General features: G+C 42.9%; 1 protein-coding gene across 8 annotated transcripts in view; it reads left to right on the top strand.

The window, feature by feature from the left end:
* NDRG1 (N-myc downstream regulated 1) overlaps positions 1-22478 on the top strand; it is an 85754-nt gene that overhangs the window by 43388 nt on the left and 19888 nt on the right. For 6 of the 8 annotated variants that reach the window (XM_082235785.1, XM_082235787.1, XM_082235786.1 and 3 more), the window contains exons 2-3: positions 17762-17840; positions 20165-20200. In XM_082235785.1, coding sequence (XP_082091911.1) covers positions 17762-17840; positions 20165-20200 — 115 coding nt within the window. Of the gene's footprint in view, positions 1-43; positions 216-1913; positions 2104-17761; positions 17841-20164; positions 20201-22478 lie in introns of those variants that run through there. The other 2 variants (XM_082235788.1, XM_082235789.1) reach the window with 2 other exon arrangements.

Below are 22478 nucleotides of genomic sequence, written 5' to 3'. Positions count from 1 at the left end.
CACAAACAAACCAGAATGAATGGTGAATAAACAACAGGTGTTGTATAACCTTACCACAAACTTTGTGCAAACAGATTGGGATTACTGATCAATAAATGCGGCATTTGGGAACAGCCTAGCTCTGGATTCAACGCAGAGCTTCTAATTATTGAGGATTTGCTGCTGAAGATGTTTGGGCTATATTTTCAAATGAATGTTTGCAGGAGAAAATAAAGGTAAAGGAAAGGGGAAATTATGAGAAGTGTGTCAGAAGAAAAGTTAAAACAAAATGAGGAAAACAGCAGAAAATGCAGGGAGAAAAATAAGAAATGAGGGAAGATAATCTTTTTAGTTAAAATGGTTAAAGGGTTTGAGTCAAAGGTGGTGAATTACAAACTAAGCTATAGGATTATGAGAAAGTGAGATGCTGTGAAGGATTTTGGACAAAAAAGAAAGTTGCATTACAGTAAAGTTAGGGCTGAGCCACAGTTACAAAGAGATGATGTAGTGAGATTGAAGAAAAGAGTAAATAATGTCATTTTGTAGTTAGAAAAGCAAGTAGAAAGTTGAGAGGTCTCCTGAAAGTCAAGATTTTTATAGAGCATTTTTAGACAGCTTTTTTCCCCTTGATGTGCTGTTGAAACTGAAAAAGTATTAGGATTCCACAAGTATTCACAGTGAAAGAAAATGCCTAGAGATACCATTGACATTTTTCAGCGCTAGGACAGCAGCCTTCCCTGACAGATGTCATCCAGATATTTTGGACTACAGCTCCCATCAGCCCTGACCATCAGCTATGTTGGCCGAGCCTGATGGAGTTGTAGATAAAAACATCTAGAGGGTGCCAGGTTAGGAGAGGCTGCGTCAAGGTGAAAGGTCCTTTTAATGGATTGTTTTTAATTAGCCACTTGGGAGATCTGTCTTGACTAGAAAAGCAAAACATAAATACAGAATTGCTAATTGACAAGAAAATATATTTCTTTTGAATGCCATGCTTGTGACCAGCAGTTGTTAGACATGGAATGTTGTACTAAATGGACCATTGTCTAATCTACAAAGGTAGTTCTTGAGCTATGTCTAATCATAATTTATAGAAAAAAAGAGTAGGTGCTTTTATTTTGCAAGCTTTTGTGCTTGCAAATCTTATAGCAGCAGCATGTTAGCAGAACTGACAGCTGCAGTGTTTTGCACAATGTTCATAGTTTTATCTGAAACTGATTGGGGCTGATTAAAGGAGACAAGCAAGAACCTTTTATTGGAACTTGTTGGGGGCAGTCCTAAAGATCCACCAGGATGAGCAAGTTAGGATGTAGCACCTTTCTGGCTGAGTCCCCAGCTGTGGCTCAGCTGAAGATACACCAGAGCAACTTAGCCAGGGGTGTTGAAGCTGTCTGAACTGATACTTGTGTAAATCTTCAAAAGCAGACATGGTGAGGACAGGACCTGGCAGAGGGAACTTAAAGTGGATCCTAGTTCTGTTCACTTGTCTTGGCAAACTGGCAGAATATGCACCATCAAAAAGGGTAATGCAAGTCAAACTATATTTTAAAGTCTTGTTCTCCCTCTGCTAGGCTTGGGCTGGCTCAGCTAGCAGTAGATTTGCTCCTAAATGGAGTTTAACTTTATATAAATTCTTTGGATGGTGATAATAAATTTAAGAGTCCCAGAAGCAAAATTGAAACCAGTTACAAACTCATTGGGCAAGTCTTTTCTTCTCAATCTCTGGCCCATAGCTACAGTATTACTGGCTTACCCGCCATGCTGAGGTGTCATAATGTGGTATTTCTGCCACTGTAGATGTCATAAACAGCAATTGTGAAGCGCAGTGGTCATGATTAGCATAGACTCCAATTCTGGGATATACGTGTTTGAGGTTAGAACCTTTGCTATCAAAGCGCAATGCAGTCTAGTTTCTAGAGAAGAAAAGTGCTTTCTGTCGCTGACCTTGGAGATGTGAAAGGCCATTGTGGCCAGACCTCATTAACATATAAATTATTACTGTCTAGCAGCCTTAATCTTAGCATATTTATATATTGCGTGCAGTAAGCCAAACTTGCCGATAAGCGTATTGTGACATTTCTGGGACCCCCCATAAGAAGCGCTTGTCTCGCACTGGTTACCAAGGTTAGTCTCTCTGCAGCTATGCTGAGTCCAGCCAGCTGGCACTACCTTCTGACTTGTAGAGAGCAGTGAGATTCTCCATTTATATTCTTACTCAAGTACATCTGTACAAGACACATGGGTGAGATAAATTTATTACAAAATCCTACCAGAACACAACACAATACAGTACAATTAAAACATTAGCTTATATTTACTTAGGAACATAATGTTCAGAAGTGGTCATTTTATTCAGAAGTCTTGAGTTCTGATTTACTGACCTTTCATAATTGCTATTCCAACTCTTACATATGATTTCATTATAATTCCCGTTTCATCCCCCCTTTCCCTCTCTTTCCTTTGCAACTACAACTCTGCCATTTTCCAAGCAACATTCCTTATCAGTTGTTTGCTCTAACTGTCCAATATTCCACCCCACTCCCCTACTGTCAATCATTCTTCCACTTGCGCTTCTGTCACAGTTTGTAATAGGATGAATTGTTTGGTGGACTGGCTAAGTTTAGGTATGCTAAATGCTGCTGTGTACATCTAGGTCATGTTTACAAAAATGGGGTATTGAGAAGAGGAGTGATAGGGCTGGGCTTGTAATAGATAAAGTAAACTCCTGATGTAATATTGCTGCTAAGAGGATTTTGATGTTTCAGCAGGCAAATGCAAATCTTCTAAAATGGTTGAATTGGAGAGAAAACATTCAGACTGCCAAGTGTATTCCCCTGGATTATTTCAGAATGTTTGTCACACAAGATGATTCCTGAACATTTCAGAGCTGGCCAGCTCCATGCGGAAGCATTGACCAGTTGAGAAGCACACTGTTTTGCACAGTTGCTATCATGCTAAAGGTGTAAAATGGATCTTGATAACTGCCAGGATGGGTTCATTGTTTAATAAACAAGTAGGATAACAAGTAGCATTTTCTGGAAAGGTTTGCATAAGCTAAGAAGTGCTTAGTATGTTAACTTTTGGTTTGTTGGAAATTTACTTATTCAGGCAGAAAATCAATATATAAATGTCAGGGAACTGACATCGGAGGAAAGGGAAGTGGTAAGGCTCCCAGAGACTGGGAGAGAGTCAACAGCCAAAGCAGGGACCAGCAGGGGGAGCGCCGGGTCTCTGGAGGAGGATCTCAGTAATGCTGAGAGAGACGCAGCAGCCCAGGCAGGAAGCAGCAGGGGAGAGAAAGGGGTGAGAGACACTTCGAGCGAAAATAGCGGGGAGGTGTCAGAAGCAGCTGCAGGGAGACCCATGCTGCGCCGGAAGCTGCCACGTCGTGAGTCCAGGAGACGCGTTTCCGTTAAGGAACTTCTTTGCTGGAAGCGCTTCCGCAGACAGCCACTGTCAGACCCTACTAGTGACTAGAGCAGACATGTCTGAGGAGCTCTGTCACACACAGAGGTTTGTGGGGCCGCACAAACTCTGAAGGGGCACTATTTTAAGCACAAGCAGCTAATCATCCCCTGACAGCAGTCTGACAGTCTCTGTACGCTGCCTGTGCAGGAGAAAGCATCATGAGCAACCCAGTCGGAACCGGAGACGCAGGGGTTGGAGCTGGTCCAAGCTTGGAAGAAAGGTATCAAGCTCTGGAAGTCCAACTTGCGCTGCAGACGGCGAGGCTCGAGGAGAGAAGGGCTCAGGATGCTGACAAAAAGGGGAGAACCACTCAGTTCCCCAGAAAGGTACCAGGATTGGTGCAGAAGTTTGGGGGGGACCCCAAGGATTACCATGCCTTTAGGACTGAGATGCAATATGCCCTGAATGTGCAGTTTGATGAGTTCCCTGATGAGGAATCGCGAGTTGCTTTCGTAATTGGGCATCTTGAGAAGGGGGCGCGGGACTGGGTTCGACCCCTGATGGCAACGCACAACGATATCCTAAAGGACACTATGAAATTCTTTCGTGCAATGGATATCATGTTTTCCAGCGATATTGAGGAAGGGTTGGTGCGCAGACAGCTAATGGCTTGCAAGCAGGGAAGCCGATCTGTCCGTGAGTACTGGACTGAATTTACCATGCTGATTCACAGATTGGGGTGGGATTTAGCGGCAGCACCAATTCAGATGCTATTTGAAGAAGGTCTTTCTTCAGCTGTGAAGGACGAGCTGGCCAGGAGCCCCAGGGCGGTGTCTATGGATCAGCTGACCAAATCTGCGCTGACCATTGGAGCGCGCCAGGAGGCAAGAGCCTTGGAGAGGCGGGAAGGGAGAGGGGAACGTTGGAAGGAGTTACGCATTCCAGACATTCCTGAGCCAGCTTTCCCGCCGGCAGAGCCGATGGAAATCGGAACAGCCCGCGCGCGCGCAGTTTCAAAGCCCAGTGAGGGGGCGAAGAAGGAGGGAAAGGGAGCCCGGAAATGCTATCTCTGCCAACAGCCAGGCCACTTTGCCAGAGTCTGCCCCCAGAGGAAGGAATGGCAAGGGATGGTGGGAGCTGTTGAGGGGGAAGAGCAGGGAGAAACGGAGCAGGTAAAAGCCAACGCCTGGTTGCCAGCAGGGCACTGCAGCCAGGCCAAAGAGCAGTGAAAGTGCCCCTTTCCCAAGTGCCAGTGCCAGAAGCTCCTCGACCTGCTCTAGTGATTGAAGTGTCGCTAGAGCTGCAAAATGGACACCCCCTAAAAATAAAGGCGCTGTTGGACTCAGGCAGCTCCTGCAATTTCATGAGCAAGGAGTTTGCTGCTGAACACCAGATACAGACTATCCCTTTAAGCAACCCCCTGCAGGTGACCACGATTGATGGCAGGGAACTGTTGGGAGGAGGCGTCAGCTTGCAGACCGTCCCAATGATAATGAGGGTGGCAAGGCACACAGAACTGATAGCGTTTAATGTGGCCACCTTGGGAGGCGCTCCCATTATTTTGGGAATGAGCTGGCTAGCCCTACATGATCCGCTGGTGGGCTGGCATCAAAGAGTGGTTTCCTTCGGTTCCGCACACTGCTTAGAACACTGCAGGGCGGAAAAGGGGTCAGCAGGGGCCCAAGCCACCCTAGCAGGGACGGAAGTGATGGAGAAGGGGAAGGTGCCACCACAGTATGCTGATCTCAGCGACGTGTTCAGCGAGAAGGAAGCGGACCAACTACCCCCGCATAGGCCCTTTGATTGCCAGATCAATTTACTCCCTGGAGCACAGCTTCCTGTAGGCAAGTTGTATGCCATGTCAGACAGGGAGATGCAGGAGTTGAGAGCGTTCATTGACAAGAACCTGAAGAGAGGCTTCATCAGAGAGTCCAAGGCAGCGGGGGGTAGCCCAGTGTTTTTTGTGGATAAAAAAAACACGGACAAGCCGAGGCTGGTATGTGACTTTCGGGCCCTAAATGCAGTGACAGAGCCGGCGGCTTTTCCTATGCCCAGGATTGATGATATTTTGACCAGGGTGCGAAAAGGAAAGATTTTTACAAAGCTGGACCTAAGGGGGGCGTACAACCTGATACGTATAAGGAAAGGGGATGAATGGAAGACCACCATGTTCACCCCTTTGGGGGCATTTGAATACCTCGTTATGCCTTTTGGATTACAAACAGGCTCCGCGTGTTTTCAAGCCTTTATGAACCATGTACTGGGGCCTTTGCTCTACAAGAATTGCGTGGCCTTCTTAGATGACGTGTTGGTGTATTCGGAGAATGAGGAGCAACATGTGAGAGACGTCAGAGAAGTGTTGAGCAGGCTGCAAGCCAACAGACTGTGGGTGAAGCTGGAAAAGTGTCAGTTTCATACCAAGGAGGTGGAATTCCTGGGGTACCGCTTGTCAGACAAGGGGTTGGCCATGGACCCCGGCAAGGTTCAAGCGGTGCTGGAATGGAAAACACCCAAGACCAAGAAGGATGTGCAGAGGTTCCTAGGGTTTGGAAACTTTTATCGTAAGTTCATCCGAAACTTCGCCCACCTGACGGCGCCCATCACGGACTGTCTCAGCAGCAAAAAGAAGTTTGTTTGGACGGGGGAGGCGGAGCGAGCGTTTGAGGAACTGAAAAGGGCCTTCGCCTCTGACGAACAACTTCTACATGTGGATTTACAAAAAAAGCTGAGGGTCGAAACAGACGCTTCGGACAGAGCCATAGGGGCGGTGCTTCTTCTGCAGCCGGGGAAGGAGGGGTCAGAGTGGCGACCGTGTGCCTTCTTTTCGCGAAAGCTGAACAAATCTGAGAGAAACTACACGGTGCACGACCGGGAACTTCTTGCGATTTATGAGGCCTTCCGGAGATGGAGGCATCTACTAATTGGTGCACAACAGAAGGTGCAAGTGTGCACGGACCATAAGAATCTAGAGTATTGGAGAACTGCGCGAGTGCTCAACCAAAGGCAGTTGAGATGGGCCCAGGAGTTCTCCAAATTTAACTTTGAGATTTGTTACGTACCAGGCCCGGAGAACGTTAGGGCGGACGCTCTCTCACGCAAACCTGAATATTTGGAGGGAGAGGGTGCACCCGAAGAGACCTATGTTATTCCCGAGGACCGCTGGGTGTGTGGGGCGGCTTTGGTGGGGCAAAGGGAACTGGTAGAGGGAACGGTGCAGGATGAATACGCCCAGGACAAACTCAGGGGTCTCAGGAGGGAGGGAGACAAACCCGGGGGTTTTGAGGAGAGAAACGGGGCGTTGTACTACAAGGGAGCGTTATACATACCTGAAGGGGAATTGAGGGAAAAGGTACTCAAGCAACTGCACGATAGCCCCACAGCAGGGCATTTTGGGCAACACAAAACCATGTGGCTGGTTACCAGGGAATTCTGGTGGCCCAAGGTCAGGGAAGATGTGCGTGAATATGTGAGAGGGTGTGACCGATGTCAACGAGCCAAGGGGGAGAGGCGGGCACCGGCAGGTTTATTAGAACCACTACCCACGCCGGAAAGACCATGGGAGGCAGTGGCAATAGATTTCATGACTGATCTGCCCAGGTCCAAAGGGAAGACAGCCATTATGGTTGTGGTAGACCTGTTAACCAAGATGGCCCACTTTATAGCCTGCTCACATGCGGTCACAGCAGAAGAAACCGCTAAATTGTTTGTGGAAAATGTGTTTAGGTTGCATGGTGCCCCCTTGAGGGTGGTTTCGGACCGAGGGAAACAATTTACTTCCAGGTTCTGGAGGAAGCTCATGAGCTTATTGCATGTAGAGGTGAATTTTTCCACTGCCCGTCATCCAGAAACCAATGGGCAGGCGGAAAGAGCTAATGGTGTCCTCCAGCAATATTTGAGGTGTTATGTGAATGACAGAGAGAATGATTGGGTGGAGAAGCTGGCGTTGGCAGAATTTGCCTATAACAATGCAGAGAACGTGTCCACGGGGATGAGCCCTTTTTTGGCCAATCACGGGTGTCATCCCCGAGCCTTCCCAGGGGGGGAGGGGGAGAACTGGAGCGTTCCTGCCGCAGAACAGTTCGTTGAAGAAATGGAAGCGATCCATCGCCAGCTCCAGCTTAATTTAAACAGGGCGAAGGAGGAATATAAGAGGCAGGCAGACAAAACCAGAAGGGAAGGGGAAAGCATTAGGGTGGGGGACCAGGTGTGGCTGTCCACCCAAGGGTTACCATTTAAAGGAGGTTGTAAGAAGTTAAGACCTAAAAGACTGGGCCCATTTGAAGTCACGCAACAGGTCAACCCAGTGGCTTTCAGACTCCGGTTACCGAACCACATGAAGTTGCACCCAGTGTTCCACAGATCATTGCTGTCACCGTATATAGGGGACAGAGAGGGGAGGGTCAATAGGGGACCAGCTATGGAAGAAAAAGAACACAGCTACCATGTAGCGGAGATTCTTGATTCCAGGTGGAGGGGAGAGCAAGTTGAGTATTTGGTAATGTGGGAAGGGGAGCCGGAGTCGGAAAACACCTGGGTCAAGGCAGAGGAGGTAGATGACGAGGTTTTGATTGAAACTTTTCATCAGAGATTCCCTAGAAAACCCCAGCCAGTGGCGAGGTTCCGGAGGGAATACTTCGCCACCACCGACGACGAAGAAGAGTTGGAGGGGTTCGCTGATTCCGAGGTGGAAGAGGATTCAGCGAGTCGGAACGAAGACCGATGGAGGGAATTGTTCGAGACGTCTGAAGATGAAGAGGATTCTTTTAGGGGTTTCAGCTCCTCACCGCCCAGAGGAGAAAGTAGGGGCGGGGGAGAGGGGGGCCCTGGAGGGGAGGTGGATGTCAGGGAACTGACATCGGAGGAAAGGGAAGTGGTAAGGCTCCCAGAGACTGGGAGAGAGTCAACAGCCAAAGCAGGGACCAGCAGGGGGAGCGCCGGGTCTCTGGAGGAGGATCTCAGTAATGCTGAGAGAGACGCAGCAGCCCAGGCAGGAAGCAGCAGGGGAGAGAAAGGGGTGAGAGACACTTCGAGCGAAAATAGCGGGGAGGTGTCAGAAGCAGCTGCAGGGAGACCCATGCTGCGCCGGAAGCTGCCACGTCGTGAGTCCAGGAGACGCGTTTCCGTTAAGGAACTTCTTTGCTGGAAGCGCTTCCGCAGACAGCCACTGTCAGACCCTACTAGTGACTAGAGCAGACATGTCTGAGGAGCTCTGTCACACACAGAGGTTTGTGGGGCCGCACAAACTCTGAAGGGGCACTATTTTAAGCACAAGCAGCTAATCATCCCCTGACAATAAATCTAAATACAGTGGTGCCTCGCAAGACGAAATTAATTCGTTCCACGAGTTTTGTCGCCTTGCGATTTTTTTTGTCTTGCGAAGTATGGTGTCGGGAAAGTTTTGGAAAAGCTTCAAAAATCACCAAAGTCTTTAAAAACCTCAAAAAAGGCAACCACACCGCGTTCTATGAGTTGCCCCTCGAAGTCAAGTCGCAACTGTATTAACGGTGTTAAGAAAAAGGAAACAAACTTGCAAGACGTTTCCGTCTTGCGAAGCAAGCCCATAGCGAAAATCGTCTTGCGAAGCAGCTCAAAAAACAAAAAATGCTTTCGTCTAGTGAGTTTTTTGTCTTGCGAGGCATTCGTCTTGCGAGGTACCACTGTATATAAATTAGGGGCAAGAAGATGTCTCAATAGCCTTGCTTTCTTCAGCTGGATTTTCCCCCCAGTTAACTCCAGTTGGACTTGCATATTTTGGAGGGTGAAATGAGAAGTTACGAAAAGCCACATGACTGCCACCAAAAACAGTGCATTTCTGCCACTCATGTCTGGCTTTCTTTCTGCTCCTCCATGACATAATCTAATGAAATGTGTGGTGGGATATGATAGCATGGGTTCCCCTGCTCCACATCACTTGGTAGACATGGAGAAAGAAATGTGATTTGTTTTTTGGCAGCTTGGAAGGGTATTGGATACAGGGAGAGTGTTGTTCAACATCTAAGTTACACTCCCTGAGTTTCTTTAAGCCAGCATTTCTACAGCAGTTCTTCCACTAATTTGTGACTACAGAATTTAAAGCTAAGGTAGGAAGCACAAGCACAGTTGTTCCTTGAAAACTTTGTTTAGCCTAGGCTCACTTGAATGAAGTGCAGTATAAAATAAATTATAGAAGGCATATGATAATGTGAAGACTGAACTGGATTTTTGGGGGGCTGTGGTTAATGCTTTCACACGTTGGATGTATAGTGTTTGTCATGCATATTTCTGCCAGGTTTAGCTGTGCCTGCAAACTGAGGCTTGTTGGAATCAAGCTGAGCACATTATTTTCCAGGTCACAGGGATTAAATTGAATTTTAATACTTGAACTTTATTTGCTTATACCCGAAGAAGCATCTCCACCCCCTTCGTTCAGCCCGGACACTGAAGTCCAATACCGAGGGCCTTCTGGTGGTTCCCCCACTGCGAGAAGCAAAGTTACAGGGAACCAGACAGAGGGCCTTCTCAGTAGTGGCACCCGCCCTGTCGAACGCCCTCCCATCAGGTGTCAAAGAAATAAACAACTGTCTGACATTTAGAAGACATCTGAAGGCAGCCCTGTTTAGAGAAGTTTTTAATGACTGATGTTTTAATGTATTTTTACTCTTTTGTTGGAAGCCGCCCGTAGTGGCAGAAATAATGAGTGGCAGAAATAATAGGTCTCTAATAGGCAGAAATAATGAGTGGCAGAAATATTATTATTATTATTATTATTATTATTATTATTATTATTATTATTATTAATTGCTTGCTTGCTTGCTTGTAAGATGGAGGAAACCTAAAAAGCTTTCAGATATTTTTGCAATTATTCTTGAAGGGATAGCTCACAAAGCAAAGGGAAACCGAGTTAAATCACCTTAGTTCTTAGATACCTTGAAGGTGTTCATTATAGAAGGCCTAAACTGTTGCCAGAGAATATGTTGGTCGTAACAAAACTTGTTCCCGCCAGCTATTGAGAAGCAGCTGATACACTTAAAATGATAGATATGACCATTGAGACCAAATGGTGAATCAGACAAAAGGCCTATCTTGTTTACCCACAACCAGATGTCTAAGGGGAAGCTCAGGGACAGGACATGAGGGCAATAACATTATTGTGCTGTTCCCCAGCAACTGGTACTTAGAAACATTCTGTGTTTGATCCTAGAGGTAGCATATAGTGACCATGAATTGTATTCATTGCTAGTCTTATCCTCCATAAATTAGTCTAATCCTCTTAGAGCTATCAAATTAATTGGTGAAAGTTATAGATATAGGTAGTGAAAGGTGGGTAGATGAATGAACATAGAAATTGATATGGGAACAAGAGTGACTTCTTGCAGAAATGGCATGGGTTTTTTTGTTCACTGGAATATTCATCAAGAAAAAGAGACTGGGTTTACCTTCTTATGTGATTCTATAGATTTGGCATACTTTTCAACTGTATAGGTCAATTATTTCTTGTCTTTATGGATGTACATTTGCTTGTTTTTATGCTCTGTTTTCTTTCTTTTCCCTCAGTGTATTTTTTTAAAAAACAGCAACCAATGATGTACAACCTTGAAATAATTGCAGTACTGGGAAAAATAGTTTTATAACTTGTTGGGTAGAAATTTATTTGGAGACATATTTTTTAAAGAGATGAAAGTGATTTGAGATATTTTGCTTCTCACGGTGTGCCTCTGCTCAGAGATGGTTTTTATTCTTTCAGAGGTGAAAGTGGATGTGTACACATTTCAAGCAGCAATTTTGTTTTCAAACCATATTCAACTCTCTTTTAAAAAAACCTAGCCCTTCTTCTTTCTTTCATTAGGACTACTACCTTTGGGGATGGAAATAATACAGTGGTACCTCGGGTTAAGTACTTAATTCGTTCCAGAGGTCCGTTCTTAACCTGAAACTGTTCTTAACCTGAAGCACCACTTTAGCTAATGGGGCCTCCTGCTGCCGCTGCGCTGCCGGAGCACGATTTCTGTTCTCATCCTGAAGCAAAGTTCTTAACCCGAGGTAATATTTCTGGGTTAGCGGAGTCTGTAACCTGAAGCGTATGTAACTTGAAGCGTATGTAACCCAAGGTACCACTGTACTCCCTGGGATGCTGAAAAGCAGAAAAAGCAACTCTTTGGGTGGGTGGATGGTCCCTTGCAAGCAACCTAAAGAAATACGATGGTACCTCTAGTTGTGGACACAATCCATTCTGGGTGCTGTTCGCACCCTGAAAAGTTGCAACTAGAGCGGCACTTCTGCGCAAGTGTGCAGAATGCTTCTGCACTTGGGCGCATGGCAAAACCCAGAAATATACACTTCCGGGTTTGCCGTGTTCGCAAGCCAAAAAGATGCAAGATGAACCTAACGCAACACGAGGTATGACTGTATTTCTAAGAATTCTGGCCAGTAACAATGTAGAAAGTAGTGAAGGCAAGCACAAACCAAAGTAAAATAAGATGTCCCCTGATATTAGCAGTAACAAAGTCCCAAAGAGCATAGTTGAACAATAAACTGAAAGGGAAGAGGTGAAGGGGGTTGGCTCACAAGAACTGTGACGAAGTTCAAGGTTCTTGGAGATAGTAAAGGTATTTACTCTGGCAAAGCAAAGTTAGCAGTGTGGTATGTGAGTTTTCAGGTTAGGGAATTCTTGGGCATAGTTGTTTTTTAAAAAAATATTGAACAGAGAACTTGTTTTTAGACTTGGGTATGATAATCAAAAGTTTTAAAAATAAAATTGCAGGTAGAGGATATTTCTCCAAGCAGATACCTGTTGGTAACTGGATTATGACTTTTGTGGTGGTGGTCCCAGATAACTACAGTTTGAACTGTTTTAGCTTAGCTGATTTCCTTATGATTATGGTGGTTTTGTTGCTTTAGATTGATCCATACATACACAAATGTACACATGTTTTTCATGGTGTGCATGTGCAGTTTCTAATGCGGTCCACAAACCAATTTAATATATGCAAGGATAAAAATGCAGATAGTGGGTAAAGGTAGCTTACATATACTGAAATAGTCTGCTTTGAGGAAGAATTGTTCTTGGGAATTTTGTTGCAAGAAAAGGGGGGGGGACAAGTCATCAGTATTACAAGTCAATCTGTATCAGTGATTGGTAACAGTGACTATTTTAATATGGAAAACATATACAAAGCGCTAACTAACTATCCAGATAATCAAAAAGACAAAGTAAAAAATACAAGAACTCTAGATATTTCACAAAGGTAAATGAAGCATCAGTAGCACCTATACAGTCTGCAAAAATTAGCTGATTCTGAGCTGTTGATGGCCCTCCCTTCTTGAAGTCAGAGTTAGAAATCAAAATTTCTGATTTCTTTGTATTAATATTTCTAACATATTTCCAATACATAATTAGAGAAAGATTTTAACATGCCTCACAAAATATTTCTCAAATGTTCTGTTTAAAATGTGAGAAGGCAATAGAGCAAAGCTACTTGCCTTTTACTTTGGGATATAATAAAGGATTAATCCAGTTACAATTTGGAAAACAGATTAGTTCTTGCGGATGAGAGATGTTGAAGTTCTGATTCTAAGGCTTTATTGTTACATAAACTTGGGAATAAGGTCTCTTGAATTCACTGGTACTGGTTTTTCCACATAAGCTAGGGAGAATTTGAGTTGGAACTGATTTTTGTTTGGGTTAGGTTGATAACTTTTCAGTTACCCTATAAATTTTCATATCAAAATAGCATTTTTTCCTTTGCATATTTTATTTACTTCTCTTTCAAGCCCTCTGATGAAATACTTTTCCGTGTCAAGTGTTGTAACTGTTTAACATATCGATGCCACACAGTGACTCTTTGAAGAAAAGGTTCCCCACATTTGAGTGTCTTATTAAAAATCCCTTGCATGCAGAAAACTATCATCTTAAAAAGAGAGAGAGTGTGTAGTCTTGCCTTCTTCTGTTGCCTCTTGCAGCCCTGGGCTAGAATGTTGAAAAGGGGAAAACATTGACTTACCTAGCGTTCATCTCCACTGAAATCATTTTGGTGGTAGAGTCAAGGAATTACTGTATTTTTCGCTCTATAAGACGCACCAGACCACAAGACGCGCCTAGTTTTTGGAGGAGGAAAACAAGAAAAAAAATATTCTGAATCTCAGAAGCCAGGACAGCAAGAGGGATTGCTGCGCAGTGAAAGCAACAATCCCTCTTGCTGTACTGACTTCTGGGATAGCTGTGCAGCCTGCATTCGCTCCATAAGATGCACACACATTTCACCTTACTTTTTAGGAGGGAAAAGGTGAGTCTTATAGAGCATTTGATTTGACTTCTGTGTAAAGATAAGCACCTTTGGGAGAAACATGTTAAATTACTGAGAAAAATGCTGTGTGCGTGGTCTATTTCAATAAGTAATTATGACAATGCCAATAAGAATCAGAAGGGAAGCAATTTTCTTATTTTGCCAAAAGATTATCTTTGTTTGCAGTAGCTATGGTCTGTCCAGCTGTCCAGCTTTCAGTAGGAAATGTCATTTGTATGGTTGCATATCAAAATGCACATACCCTTCCCTCAGTGTGATTGCACACATTTGGAAAAATATAGATGTTCGGATACAGTTTTTAATAGAAGTATTTTGAAATTCTGTAAAATGTGCATAAAATGTTGATCTTTTGATAAATGGTGGCATATGAATCTAACTAAATAAATAGATGAACTTCTGTGTGAGGGCAGTGAATCTGGATTAGCAGATTTTTGACACTTCCTAATTTGTTCATCCAGGCATTTTCTGGTTACTAGTACCAAGCTTTTAGCACAATTGTTTTGCTGTTGTGGATTTATTTTATTTTGTGGATGATGTTGTATGTGTTGTATTTTAAACTACTGTCTTGACTAAGTCACCATAGACTCTTCTGTGTAGGGGTGGTATAGAGTTCTTGAAAAAAATAAAATGAATTTGGTTTCTGTTTGTCTAGAACAGTTAGATAACAGCCTCTGGAAAAATTGTAGAATATGGGTATAATAAAGATACAGTTGAGAGACTAGAACAAGTAGAGTAGAAGTAGTAAGGGTTACCCATTGTCCCTTATAATTGCTGGAATATGAAGAACCATGTTCCAAAATATATTTATTAAAAATTGTTTCCTGCTATTCCTCCCAGAGGAACCCAGGGTGGCAAACAGCTAAATGTTAAAACGGTAAAATTTAAAATCAAATATAAACCCATTTAAAACCATTTGAAATCAGTGTTTTTAGTTCACTGTTGCCACAGCCAGTATCTCTCAGCCAGCAGGGCTTTAATGTGGCTGCCCCCATTTTGTGGAATATCATTCCTGTCCTACCTTGACAGACACCTGCACTGTCCAGAAACAATTGAAGACATCAGCCACAGATTTTCCCAACTGGATAAATAGGTCTTTATCACAAATGTTTACTTTGTATGGTTTCAGTTTCGTTTTAAATGTATTTGCTGTTTTTGTTCTTCGAGCTGTTTCTGATTATCTTCAATGTACATTGCCAAGGCAGTTTCTTAGAAGGTGATTGATAGATCAGTGACAGGAATAATATGCTTGGGTTAACAGGATGTTGTTAAATTTCAACTGAAGTTCAGTAATGAAGGGGACGGGCTCACCTCACTAAGGAGGGCATTCCATAAAAAACGTCATCAATACGTTAAATACTTTTCTATATATCCCCTCTCCAATATGAACTGTTAAACAAGATGTGGCTTGTAAGATTATAGCTCCTAATTCTAATTTATATACATTGTGGAAACAAACAAATAACTTAATTTGGAAATTACTTGCATAACCCAAACATAAGCCAGAAAAAGGTTGATTTGATTGGGTCACTTTCAACTGTTGAAACTCTGCTGTACATAATTACAAAATGAACTCTACTAGGTTCACTAAGTCTAAGCCACTAAATTGATAAAGGGTTAAAATGTAATTCATAATAGGTCTTAGAAGTCAACTATTATTAAATGTTCATAACAAAAACCAAAATGGCAAATGTATACTCCTGATCTTTCAGGTTTTAATTGTAATATGCCTATCAATCGTAATTTCGTAGACACACGTGATATAGCATCTGAGAACAAGCTTGAAAGCAAGAAACTTTGAGAGAGTTTGGGGACTGAAGGTGAGGGTGTGTGTTGGCTGCCTTAAGTACCAGAGCTCAAGGTCCTACAAATGCTGGGAAGAATTATATTCACAGATGGCAACCTCAGCTCTTGTCTCTGTGTTGTTAAGCCATGAGAGGAAGGAGGCTCTACAGTTGGAGATGAGAACTACACCAGTGGCATAGTTGGCTCTTGGAAGACCCAGGCTGTGGAGTCACGGTGCCCAGTCATGCTTTTTGAGGTTGCACGGTGACTTTGTTTTCTCCTTCCCAGTTTGGCATAAGTACGTGATCCATTTGAAGGGGAATTTGCTACGCAATTAAGGGTCATTAATTCTAACAAGAGTGACAGTGTTGAGCTTTAATCCTTAACTAGATTGGCCACAATTGCATTAATGAGACTGAGGTTGATGGGAACCTATTATGACTGCATAAAGCAGGCTATTCTATTTAGAAGACCTTATGACCTATAAAGTAGCAAAAGGTGGAGAGGGGCCCCAGTAGAGAACCTTGTTAAAATCCATCTGTAAATTTGCTAGCATGAATAACTACAGATATAAAGCAAGTTTTGTATTTTGGCCTGCTGAACATAGGAATTTTTCTCAAAGTACATTTAATGCAAGTATTCTAATTATACAGTTACATTTCTCCCAGCACCTCATTCTTCTAGCTGTATCTGTGTGCAGTGGATAGATAAAATAATACGCTTTCCACTGTGGCATCCATTAGAAGAGACAAGATCTAATGATTAATTGACGTTGACATATCTTAATGGGCAGGGATCCTACTTTGGAGCTGAAGTTTTCAAATTCATCCTTGAATGACCTCCAACCATTTAAGAATAAAACCACCTTGAGCTTCCTATGCATTTGTACTCGTATTGACTCCATGGAAATGTAACATTTCCTTGTCAACTTGCTCAGGAGAGCAAAACTTTGCTTTTTGTTCGCAGTGCATCAGTGGTGGCTGGTGCCCATTACGATTGGAATGGCAGAAGGCAGGGAGACCAAAATTGGGTGGAGCCAGAGCAAACAAACTTTAGTTCTGTCTCCAGCCTCCTACCTGCTGAGTTCTACAAGGGCAACACAGAATAAAAAGGATGGTACTGACAGCTAAATCCACCGCCTGGACTGGTTGCAAGTAAGAAGGCAGGCAGGTGGGGGCTGGCTGAGCTTGGTGAGAACCAGTGCCCATTTCCCCTAATGAACCAGTTTCCACTGGCGGTGCATTGTAGAAAGACACACAGCCTTCCCATGTCATAGGCTGTTAAGCCTGATTCACTCACTCACTCCAACAAACCCATCAGTGGCTATGGCATTGTATAAATCCTCCCCTATTTTATCATGAGATGAACTTGAAGAAGCATTCCTTTGACTTGCATTTATGAGATAAGAAGTAGTTTGTCCATGTGCTCTTAACTCCCTCTAGAGGTTGAATCTTTATAGGGAGCCTTTGATGTTCGACAGTACACAAAGTGCCATTTTCCTCATTATAAGTGGCACTTGATGCTAAACCAATTTTTGCAACTGACTTTCCCTTTGTGGCACATCCTTCACAGTTTCTTTAAATAATCAACAACCAAGTCTTTAATCTATTTTTCTTTTGCAAGTTAACACTCCTTAGTTAAGATTGTGTAGAAATATGTAATCCTTTTTCAAAAGAAAACAGAAGCCATATAAAAAGTGTAACTGTTAAAAGCCAGTTCTTAATCATATGTTGGAAAATTGCATTCCTGTTTAAAGGACATCCAGGACTTTGTAGCTGACCCAAAGCTACTGTGTCTAAACTTTGTTGTGTGTTACACAGGCTGCAGGCTTGTTCCTTTAGCCAGCTCCTGCTGGAAAACTGCAGGAACTTATTATTCAGCTTCCCCTCCTGTGGTTTCCTTCATTATTTTATGCACTTTACTTGAAACAAATAGACTGGCATGTTCCTTTTGGTGTACTAATAAAAAAACTAATAGTCCATAGTGTTCCTAATACTTTCTCTTAATCTAGTTTCTGTTAATTCAAGCAATCTGGGTTCAAGATGCCACGTAAGATTGATTCCTAGTATGAGTATATTCCTGGGTATTAAAATACAGAACTTCCGTGTAATCTTGTAACTCCAGATGAAAGAAACAATGATAAATTTTCATTGCCTCATGTAGTCTGTGTGCCATACTTTTCATCTTTGCAGTGTTCTGTATGCCTTTACATTTTTCACTCTTGAGAAATTTCATAAAATTTTAGAAATCTATTTTCGTATGTAGTAAATATTAGTTGTAACCAGGACTATTGTTCTTGACATTTTTAGGTACCAGCTACTGACAATGTCGGCAGACGGCCCTGACGCTCACATTACGGAGGTGAAACCATTAGTGGAGAGAGAAGAGGTAAGCTAAACCTGTTGATGATGGACCACTGACTCCCACATGAATTTGTCCTAAGGCAGAGGCTATCTTTTGAAGCTTTTCTTCAGATGCCCCTGCCTTCTGAGGTTAGGTGCATGGCCACCAAAAAAAGGTCCATCATAGCCCACATGACCCTGAATCTTATGTCTTCTGCCACCAAATAAAGAATGTATTATTTGCTCAAGAATTTTATAACATAAGGTAGGCCTGTTTTTAATGTTTGTTTTACCCTGCCTTTTAAAAATTGCTTCACTTTCTGTTCTTATGCCTCCCTGGGAATAAGAGAACCAAAGGACTCGGTTTACATAAGTGAAACAGAATAATAAAGCATCACTTCAAATGACTTAACCTTTGCTTTGGAAATGCTAGCAGCTGAATTTTCATGTTGGCACACTTGCCAGGAGCGTTGACTGGGAGTGACTAGGAGCTCATGTTTCAGTCCATGTGCTCCCCAGGCCACTTCTCCACTGCTCTGGACTGCCAACATCTCCTTGCCAATGACACAAGGGACAGGGGTTCACCAGTACAACTTCTTACCAAGGGCGCAAGGGAGCCTAGGTACCCTACTGGTGATAGTAGCGTTGGTATTGGGAGAGCACAAGATCACACTGGATCATCCAATTGTCCTTTTCCTGTAAAGCATAATGCTCTAAAGCAGCCTTTCCCAACTTGTTGCCCCTAGATTTTGGGCAAACGAGACCACACAATTTCAAATTTAATGTTACTATGACCTCTGTGAGTTGTGTCCCCACTGGGAGCAAGGAAGGAGCAAAGCAGAAATCCTCCGACTGTGTGCACTAACCATGGCTCATAACTAATGTTACACTGAATACTACTATTCTCTTGGAGTTCCAAGTTTCACAAACCCTAGTTCTAAAAAGTAGAAATTCTGTTAAGACAAAATTAAACAGCAGTAGGGAACATGCAGCCTGTGGGTTTAATTAGTCCTGGCACTGGTTCCAGTTTGGCCCAAATGGATGTTTTGCACAAACCACAGCCACCTGCCCTTCAGCTTCAGGTGTGGGGCCTGTGCGGACATGGATGCAAATGAATGATTAGGAACTTAATGTGAACTTCCAGTTATTCCTTTGCAAGTTGAGCTTTCTGTCATCGCTGATCAGTGCTGAGAGGAAGCCTCCCTGGGATCAGCTGCACACAGGGAGTTCCCCAGTAGGGCTTGTTTGCTCCATGTTGAAACAGTTTGCATTCAAACTGCTTCCTAAAACGGAGCTGTCCCCCCACTCTGCAGAGCAAATGGAGCAAGCTTCTCAGAAGGTATGTTCCAAGCGCCAGTTGGCAGAAGAGTGTGCCTTCAAAGTAGCTTGTCCACTTTCAAGCCACTTCCCAAATCAAAGCTCCATTTTGAGAAGCAGATTGAAATAGGGGGAAAAACCCTTTGAAAAAGGCACGCTTTGAAGTGCACCTTCAAAGGAGGTCACTGTAACTGTTGATCGGTTGATCAGCAGTCACAGTGAGCCCTTTTGAATTTTGGCAGGTGCCATTTGTCCGACATCTTAATCTCGTTTCCAATGACTGACATGTGGGTTGTACACCCACCTGTTAAAGTTGACACAGGAAGAGTGGGGGAATTAGGGATCCATCCCACCAGCCAGATACAGTTCCCCATCCCTGATCTTCTAGCACCACCATAAACAGTGGTACCTCGGGTTAGACACTTCAGGTTACATACTTCAGGTTACAGACTCCGCTAACCCAGAAATAGTACATCGGGTTAAAAACTTTGCTTCAGGATGAGAACAGAAATCGCTCCGGCGGCAGCAGGAGGCCCCATTAAGCTAAAGTGGTGCTTCAGGTTAAGAACAGTTTCAGGTTAAGAACAGACCTCTGGAATGAATTAAGTACTTAACTCGAGGTACCACTGTACTAATAATGATCTCTGTATTCTTGAGTGCTGGTCCTTATGCACCATCAACACAGAAGATAAATGTTATCGGCAGGATTGTGGGGGTGGGGAAGCCTCAAGATTTGCAATATGTATATATAGAGAGAGAGTAACAACATTTGCTGCATGGGGATTCGAACAGATAGCAGTCCAATGAGGACTGAGCATGCCCAGTGGTAATGGAATGCTGGATGACTGATGGAGGGGAGGGGGTGGAATACCAAAGAGGGGGAGAATGGAATGGAGTGTCCTGGAAAAGGGGAGTGTAGAGAACCAGCCAGCCATGAGCAGGAGAATTCCACAATGAAATGCGTTGCTGCTGCTGTTCGTTTGCATTTTGAAATTGAAATCAAACCACCTGGATTCTTTTCCTCTGACCTCCTTCTGTATGATGCTTTTCTAGGCAATCACACATCTCCTACCTGACTTTGATGTTCAGGTAAGTGAAGCTTCCAATTTAGTAAAAACTTATTTCAGAACTCTTAAATTATGGACATACATATAATCAACTTGTAGATTCTTAACTATACTTTTTATTTATGCCCTGCTTAGCAAAACTAAAACTACTCCATGATTATTTTAATAAACCTTCGTAAATCTTGTCGAAACCATGTTATACTGTTCTGCTCCTTTCAGAACAGTTTTATGTTTTATAATTGTAATGGTTTTGTTTGTTTTCATAATTGTATATTTTATTGTTGTAACCTGCTCTGGGTTCTTATGGTGAAGGCCAGACAGAAAATCAAATGAAAATATCAATTTATGTAAAAATGCTGTTGCAGCAGCATGAGTAAATAAATTGCTTCAGGTTCCCTAGTAGTTACTTTTCTAGGATGCCGTCTCTGTTCCATCTTATGTTTTTTCTGCCACACACATTTCTCATACTGGTTTCTAAAAACTTACAAATAGAAACAGCAAAGGGTGGTGGCTTGAGAACCAGTTGGCTGAATTGTTGATTGATTTGTATTAAATGTGTCAATGTTTGTACAGAAGAAAATAAATGTTTGCCAGATCTTTACTGGGTCAGCTTTAGGTTAAAGATTTGCTAGGCTTCAAATTATCCTAGAGTTAGGTAAACTACCGATTCCAAGCAGAAACAAATAATACATGGTTATACATGTTGTCAAAGCCTCAGAGCAGTCATGTATATTTGTAACTCTAGATATGATATAATGCAATAACTCTAGATATGATATAATGCAATATGATATCATCCAGAGATTCAGGAGCCTCTGAATGCTTGCATGAAGCTCACAGGAGTCTATACAGAAGCTATTTCTTGCACTGTAGTAGTGTAGTCCAGCCTGCAATCTGAGACTTGTGCCTCCGCTACCACACCACTACAAGTGGTGAAGAGGAGTCAAGCAATCAGTTAAAGTGGCATAGCTCTTGGCCATTCTTTAATGACCAGCGGTTGAACTTTTCATCATGTGTGTTTAGTGAACCAAACCTTTCTTGTACTGTAACAAGATGAGTGTGTTCTGTTCTATTGAAATAGCTGTATTGATCTATCCACATGGCGACAGTGCAATGGGAGTGGGAGGAAGAGAAATTCCTGTAGTTAAATACCTAGAAAAAATTTGCACAACATTCCCAAAGTTTCAAATCAGCATGCAAGCAGGGCACATAAATGGGCATCTAATGTTTACACTGTGTTATGTCCTAAGCATAGAAAAATATTAAAATTGTTAGATAAAGAAACTTGGAGAACTGTGTGCTCATTACATGCTAATCAAGCTTGTGATGTACTTTTTTTCCTGCCCAAACTAGGCTTGTTTGACCATTTCCATAACAAGGCCTATCTGCGTCTATACAATAAAAGGCTTGCAGGACTGATTTCTATCTGTATGAAAGCATTCCCTCCGTCTTTAAAACAGAAAAAAGAAGCATATTTGGAGGGAAAGGATTCTAGACTAGCCTTCTCACTAACACCTAGTGTCTTCTTGGAAGGTTTCTCTTCCATCTTTTTTTGAAGGAAATACCATTTTCCCCCCTGTAGGGAGCATTCAGTTATTCAGTACAGCCTAGAGGTAGACTGCGTTCATTGACAAGTAGACTTGAGTTGTGGTAAATTTGTATCAGATGCGTAACTATAGAAAGTGGTTATTATAAATGGGGTGTCTTTGAAGCGTTAAGATCTACTTTGGTTGGAATGGGCTGGAGTTGCTGCTTGGTTGCAGGAGGAGGACTGGCTGTGTAACTTTTGAAACAGCAAATCTACACTTTTTTTGTACCCATGATGCAAAAATTTCGGTTAACATAACAGTAAATAGGTGAGAATTTTCCTGTACCTTGTTAGAACAGTATTTGTTCCACAGAATATGTGGGTGCTTCTGTTAAAACATATATGGCTACTAAATTAAAAATAGATCCTTCTGTAGCCCTATCCACACCAAGGCTGTGTGCTTTATGATACAGACCTGACTGTTTTGATTATAGGATTATATCTGAAACTCCCTGGTTGTAGCATGGTGTGTTGTTTGGATTCTTGGCTTTGTGCCACGCATGCACAACACTGACAAATCTTAAAGGAGCGTGCTACAAACAGAGTGGGTATGTGGCATCACATTTCAAACAAATATAGGTAATAACTGTTTGCAGGCTAGCTTAGGCATCTTCTTTGAGTCTCTTGCTATTGTTGGTTCTTTCTTCTGCTGACTTCCGCTGAATTTAATTGGTTCCTTGTTGTGAAGTGCTGCGTGCCTAAATTGACAGCT

This window comes from Podarcis vaucheri, assembly GCF_965113315.1.
Source record: "Podarcis vaucheri genome assembly, chromosome: 8".
In the NCBI taxonomy this organism is placed as follows: domain Eukaryota; kingdom Metazoa; phylum Chordata; class Lepidosauria; order Squamata; family Lacertidae; genus Podarcis; species Podarcis vaucheri.
The sequence above is the reverse complement of the archived record's forward strand: the minus strand, read 5'-3'. Positions and strand labels throughout refer to the sequence as shown.